At 52.9% G+C, this 7,283-nt stretch overlaps 1 protein-coding gene across 2 annotated transcripts in view; it reads right to left on the reverse strand.

The window, feature by feature from the left end:
• ASXL2 (ASXL transcriptional regulator 2) overlaps nucleotides 1-6,729 on the reverse strand; it is a 139,074-nt gene extending 132,345 nt beyond the window's left edge. Inside the window, exon 1 of one of the 2 annotated variants that reach the window (XM_068936651.1) lies at nucleotides 6,682-6,729. Coding sequence is in view for 1 of the 2 variants with exons in the window: in XM_068936649.1 (XP_068792750.1) it covers nucleotides 3,881-3,937 (57 nt within the window). In the remaining variant the exon portion in view is untranslated. Of the gene's footprint in view, nucleotides 1-3,880; nucleotides 4,143-6,681 lie in introns of those variants that run through there. The other variant, XM_068936649.1, reaches the window with a different exon arrangement.
• Between the last annotated feature and the right edge of the window lie 554 nt (nucleotides 6,730-7,283).

Consider the following 7,283-nt stretch of genomic DNA (forward strand, 5'->3'; position numbering starts at 1 on the left):
CACCATGGCAGCCTGCAAGTTACAGGGCGCTGCCACGTATCAGAGCAGAAAGGTGCGCAGGGCGCTCTGCTGTTCTACTGATCCTTTCCCGCTTTAGGGGGCTGGATCACGAGGACCGTACCGAACAGAAGCAAGAGGAAGATCAACTCAAATACCTCAGGAACCAAAAAGAAAGCGCAGAACTTCTCTGCTGCATAGCGCAAGCCTTGTTACCACGTCCATGAGCGCAGACATAACATTACGTACCAGCCCCCTTCAACCACAAGCACTGTGAACATCAGTTCACATATGATAACGATGCATATCCAAAGCAAGTACTACTGCATTTGTTCTCATGTCCGAACCAGCTGTGACAAACATCGGTTACAGACGTCTTAGAACCGCTGGAGCCGCACAGCCACAGCTACACCAGCTAGCTAAACGCTGCCAGGGCACAGCGCGGGCGCTATCTCAGCCATCCACACCGCTAAGGTCCCTGCCACAGACTTAGCTGTGAGGTTACGAGCTGAGCCCAGACAGAGTTCCCAGTACAGTCCAAAAATTAGCACAGGCCTGTGCTAACGAATGCAGGCATTGTATTATGAACGCTAGAAATTTAACGGTATGGACATACATAAACTCCGCAAGGTCGTCTCAGGGCAAGAAAACAAGCCCTGAAGCTGTTAAGTTTACCAATATAGACATAATTTATGTATTCTAAGTCTTCAGCAGAACATATAGTTCAATACAGAGCTGAGCATAGAACCAAGTTAATGTTGCTATACCATCTCTCTTCTCTAGACACACTGTCCCATTGGTGTCTTCCTACAGTTTGGTTGCTGTTTCTGAAGAGCGTAGCCCAGTGCATTTCTCAAACTTGTTTACTATATAGTACCAGCTTCTTACCTTCATGAAGCGTTTTATTTTAACTGCAAGGATACCCAGCCATTGTCCCAAGAAAAGCCACAAGTTAATAGTGATCTGCAGCTGCGCATTTGCTGAATGAGCCAGGAAATAAGAAAAAAAAAAGGTTGTTTATCAACAGCAACTTCCTCCCTGAATGTACTGCCCTCACAAGGCTCTCTTTCCGTATTTTACGCTATAATTCTGCTCCAACTTATATTCCTAGACATACAAGAACAAGAATAGCTTGAGTCCTACTGAATCAGTCTTATCCATCTACCTACCATCTATCCTAGGTCTTTTTTTTTTTTTTTTTTAAAAGAAACAGAAAGACCATTTTTCTGTTGGTTAACATCCGATTTCAGACTAACACTGCATTTTCACAACAGTTGATTTCAAGGTGATACTATCTTGACAATTCCCCACAATCCCCCATGTTCCCACCACCTCTCTTGCACTGGCAAATACCTGATTCCAGATAACTGATTATGAAGACCAAGCTGGCATAAAGCCAATCCAGAACCATAGCAATAGTTTTCTGCTGTTTTAGCTCCCTGAACCACCTACAAGCACCAGCGGTGATGCAAAAGACACAGCAAGGAGGCGGACGTGGGAGAGAACCACCACAGAAACATCAACTTTGATGACCCTGAGCTGCTGTTCAGTAACCACTATGGTGCAGCATGACAGGATAGCTAGTTTTATGGTTTGCCAGCAGCAAAAAATGCGACCCCCAAGCCCCTAGCCCTCCAGCTGCCATGATTACTTTTGACTATCAGGGCTCACTCCACTCCATAGTGAGCTAGCACAGAGCACTAAACTAGCAAAGAAGTAACTTCACAAAAAAGTGCAGAGATGCAACACTCCACCGAATACAACCGGAAGACTTTCCAAGTTTGAGACAAGTTTTACCGTTCATGAGGAATGCCTGAGAGTTGCCACACTTCTTAATGCAGTTTATAACATACCCTATGAACTTCAAGCACTGGTAGCTGAAATGGCAATACGATTCTTGTCCTAGTTTGTGTACTCAAAAGACAGTATTTCCAAAAAAAACACAGGGGAACTTTTTGAAGACAGAACAGAACTGGAGTTTGACTAAAACATTTTAACATTCCCACTGAAGATACAAATAGCAGTATTTGCCAAAACAGAGGGTTTTGGCAAGCATTCAGTCATCTTCTCCTAGTTTTTGGCTACCCTTGCCATGAAGCTACCTAAGATACCATAAAACCTTCAGCTTTGATACTTTTCATTGCAGCATTTCTAAATATCTATTTTAGCACTGAAGGGGATTTTAAAACAGATCAGTGGATACAGTATGAACAGCGATGCACATAGGCAGATAAAATGATCTGGTCACACAGACACCCTATACATGAAATTCTTCTATTCTACTTTGGAAATAAGTTTTAGAAGATACACAAAAAAGATACACAAAGAAACCAAAATGTCCACTTGGGGGATGCATCCTATATTCTTAAAACAGTTAACTGCACCATATCCTTAGATGAAGAGCAACTATTTTGATGCCTTTCAAACTGTAAATACCAGGCCCAAACAAATTACTATTCACAAATAAAGTTAGCGCTTGCAAGTCTCAACCGCAGATGCCTATTTACATTTGCTTTCTAGCCAGACTTTTCAAGTCCTGTTTTAACAGACACCTCTTCCAGAATGCTTATGATATAACCATAACTCCTCCTCCTCCTATTAAGGAGATTTGAATCTTCACTAGAAATGCAGATATTTTACAAGCACATGGTGTACTTTCACAATTCAACACTTCTGTTCCACTCCTCCTGCAGCAGCACGCACTTGTTCATTTTTCTCTCTCTCCAGGCTTCTCCTACTACTAAAGTTCCCTTTTCGTTTATCCATTCTCAAACATGCATGCCCCAGGTAGAAAATACAAGTAAAGTCTGTCTTGAAAGTGGTATAGTAACAAAGACTACTAGACTTGGGAATCAGAAGATAAAAAAAATCCTCCTTCTAGGGTGAATCACTGTATGACATGAGGCAATTCACTTGCCCCTACTGCAACAAGTTCTCCTGTATGAAAGACACTAGTATACTGAGAATACTGAAAATCATAGTACATATCACTTGTTTTGTAATATTATTTAAAAATCTTACCGTTCACAGCATTTTGTAAACATGAAGAAGCAATTCCTCCCTTAAGAGTTCCCTACCTAAATTTGTGTCTAGAAACACTAAGCAACTGGAAAACAGGTCAAAATTTTAAAAAGCCCCATCCAAACGCAAAGCATTAGGACAAAGTTGCAGGCAGAGACAGACTAACAGTCCGCGCAGACTCTGCAGTGTTGCGTTTCTATTTGAAAAGCTTCATATTTTACCAGGCTGTCTTTTCAGACCCACCTGCTGCCAGACACTGAGGCTCTATTGACCTTTCTGCTGAAATCGGGGCTGCCCACGGCAGGTGATGCAGGGCTTCAAGGCGGACTAGGAACAGAGCCTGACCCATGGCAAAGCCACTGGCATTGAAGCTGATGCCTGCGCATGAGCAAGACTTGACAGCTTTGGAAAGGAAAATGAGCATTCCTAGGTCGTCCTGTAAGGGCTGTGGTTTGCTATAACATACTAATTTAAAAGTCGGCTCAAAAACGCGTCCCAGCTCAGACCGCGGCAGGTCCGGCCCGCGCCTCCCCGCTGAGCCCCCAGCGTGCCAAGGCCCCCGCAGGAGGCGGCCTCGCACCCCGCCGGCCCCCCAGCCCCAACCGGGGACGCCGGGCACCGTCAGGACCGCCTGGGCGGCTCTTTACCCTCGGGGACCGGCCGCCACGGCGGCAGGGAGCGACAGGAGCGGCCGCCCCCCGGAGGAGGGAGCCCGCATGACCCGGAGCAGCCGGGAGGCCTCTGACCCGCCCCAGCGGCCTCCAGGCCCCGCCGGACACCCCCCCCCCCCCCCCTCCTCCTCCTCCCCGCTCCCGCCTGCCTCGGCCTCCGCCGCCTCCCGCCGCGCTCGGCCTCCACGTACCGTCCGGGCGGCCTCTGCCCAGGTCCTGCCCTTCTTCCTGCGGCCCTTCTCCCTCATGTCGGACGCGGCGGGGCGTAGCTGGCTCCGAGGTTCCCGGGCGCTCCTCCCGCTCGCAGCGGGGAGGCAGGAGGGGGAGGCGGGGGGTGCCGGGAAGAGGAGGGCGGCGGAGGAGGAGGGCGGGCGGGCGGGCGGGCGAGCGGCCCTAAGTCCGAGCGCTCCCAGCGCCGACTCCCCCCGCGGCCGCCGCCGCTGCCATATTGGGATCCTACTGTAAAGGGCCGCGGTCATGTGACCGCCCACCCGCGTGACTCCTCCTACTGTACGGGCCGCCGGGAGAGGCGGGGCCGGCCGCCGGCGAGCCCCGCCCTCTCTCCCGCGCCTGCGCTCTCGCCCCGCCGCCGCTGCCAAAGGGCGCTGCCCGCCCCCCGCCCCGGGGCGGCCGCCGGCGCGCACGCGCACGGGGCCCGGCCCCGCCCCACCCCTCCGCCAGGCGCGCAGGCGCCTTCGAGGCGATCGCTTGCGTGAGGGGGCCGCGCCGCGCGTGACAGGCGGTCCGCTCGCCGCCGGCTCCGCTCCTCTCCCGGTCACCAGCGAGCGCAGCGCCCTTCCCCTCGCTGCCAGCGACCCCCGGCTCCGCTTCCCCTACAGCCGCCGGCGTCCCGCAGCTCCGCTTCCGCCGCCAACCGCCGCCAGCGACCGCCGGCTCCCCTCCCCCACAGCCGCCAACGACCGCCGGCTCCCCTCCCCCACAGCCGCCAACCGCCGCCAGCGACCGCCGGCTCCCCTCCCCCACAGCCGCCAGCGACCGCCGGCTCCCCTCCCCCACAGCCGCCAACCGCCGCCAGCGACCGCCGGCTCCCCTCCCCCACAGCCGCCAGCGACCGCCGGCTCCCCTCCCCCACAGCCGCCAACCGCCGCCAATGACCGCCGGCTCCCCTCCCCCACAGCCGCCAACCGCCGCCAACGACCCCCTCAACTCCCCTTCCCACAGCCGCCAGCGACCGCCGGCTCCCCTCCCCCACAACCGCCAACCGCCGCCAACGACCCCCCCCAACTCCCCCTCCCACAGCCGCCAACCGCCGCCAGCGACCGCCGGCTCTCCTCCCCCACAGCCACCAACTGCCGCCAACGACCCTCTCAACTCCCCCCTCCACTGCCGCCAACAACCTCTCAACCCCTCGCCCGCAGCCGTCAACGATCCCTTCACCCCCCCCCCCGCACAGCCACCCACCTACACCAACGACACCCCCCCCCAACAGGCACCAACTGCCGCCAACGACCCCCGGCTCCCCTCCCCCACAGCCACCAAGTGCCATCAGTTTCCCTCCCCCGCAGCTGCCAACTGCCATCAGCTACAGTCAGGGACCCCCACCCCACACCCACCCGTGGTCCCCACAGTCCTCTGCCGGCACCCTCAAGCCCCTGCTCCCCTGTGCTTGCCCTTAGCAGCTGTCACACAGTGCCCACCAGGTCCCCCCCACACACCCTGTCACAACCTCTACCCTCTTCTCTCTCCCCACAGCCACCAACGGCCACCAAGTGGCAACCGGCTCCCTTCCTCCTGCCAACCACTGCCCCACGCCCACCTTCACCCTCCTCCCTAGAGTCACCAAGTGCCAACACTGAGACCATCCCTTCTTCCAACGGTTACCAGCCGGCAGCCGGCTGCCACCCGCTACCTTCTCTCCTCCTCATGGCCACCAAATGCCGATAAGGGCCATCCACCACCCTCCATTGCCACTCACTGACCACTCAGTCCCTCTTCCTTTGTGCCCCTGGCCATCGCCTGACGACTGGCCACACTCTCCCCACAGCTGCTGCCACGGGGCTATGGCCAGCTCTCCCTAAGCGCTGCCAGCCATGTCCTGACTCGCCTGTTTCCCTTCTAGCTGCTGCCCAGGGCCACCTTCTCTCCTCCCCACCAGTTGATGCTAATGACCAGCCGGCACTTTATCACTGGTTTTCCTTCTCTGTTGCACACTGCTGCTCATTTCCCTCCCCCCCCTGCTGCTGCTAACCACTACCTGACCATACACTTCCTTTCCCTCCAGAGCTACCAAGCGTCTCCCAACAGCTAACCACGTGCCTCCCACTCAGTGCAGGCAGCCACCACTTAATTACCATCACTGTTCCTTTCCCCAGTGCCACTAACTACAGTCTAAACAACTTTCCCCGTGCTCTGTTATCAACCTCCCCCCACACCCCTCCACTCACGTGGCAATTAACCAGCATCTGAGGTACCATCTAACTCTCACTGTGAACTCTACCAACAGCAACAGCCCACACACTTCCATTCACGTGGCTACTACTTTTCCTGCTATCTGCCACTGAGTAGTAAGTAGTTCCCTTTGCTCCCTCCCGCAGCTTCCCACAGCTGTAATGCAGCTAGCTGCCTTCCCAACTAACCTCCTACCACACTAGCACTGCTATTACCTACTCCATCCACATACTGCCACGAGAGACTGTCACAAATGTTGCTCCTTCCCCTCCTTCACCACTGCTCCATATGCTAGCTATTCTCTTTTCAGCACAGCTGTTTCCCCATCCCACCTCTTCCTCCAATGTGGCAATTCACTACCATCTTCTCCCAACCCATACAAGGCCATTTCTACCCTCAGAAGTCACAGGGGCTCCAAGGTGACGCTCCCAGCCCACACTGACTTCTGATTTTATCTCTGCCTTCTTTCCTATTACAGAAGATATCACTCAAACCACTCTCTTTCTTATAGGACCGGACAGAAAAACTAATTATCATGCTATCCGAAAGCCAGCCTTTGTTAACATATATGCAAAGTACTTACCTCTGTGCAGCATCTCAAATGGTTGTTCTTTCAGTATCATGGTTTCATAGAGAAATGAGCAGCTTCTTGCAATATGCAGCATCATATGTTCCTGTTTCTATGAGAAGAGAATGTGGAAAATTGTAGTATATGTCTGTGTGAGAAAGCCTCCGTCAGCATGCCAGAAATAAAAGAAAGTTAAGGCCCATATTCTCAAAGGTATTTGGATATGTAACATTCATAACACCCTAAGAAGTTTTAAGCTTATATAAAAAGGTTATACAATGAAACCAAAGCAGCGTAACAGGTATAAATGTGCAGGCATAAATGATCATATAAAACGATGAATTAAGGGTCAGCTAAAGTGAGTAAGTTTGGATTATAAACCAGAACAGTCTTTGAAGAAAGTCACTGATCAGAGAGGCTGTGAAAGAGGTAAGCAAATCCAGGATCTAGGACTAACCACCATTTTTTTCCCCTAAGCAACTCTCAAGCTGACTCCTAGAATTACAGCTTGCTTATTTTTCTAAAGCGTAATGTGGTATATGCTCCAAACTGTGATCTTAGAGTGGCCCTCAGGATTTATTTTATGCGTCATGAAGTCATAGAAGCATTGGCTGGAA

Source organism: Struthio camelus, chromosome 3 (genome assembly GCF_040807025.1).
Source record: "Struthio camelus isolate bStrCam1 chromosome 3, bStrCam1.hap1, whole genome shotgun sequence".
NCBI classification, from domain to species: Eukaryota; Metazoa; Chordata; class Aves; order Struthioniformes; family Struthionidae; genus Struthio; species Struthio camelus.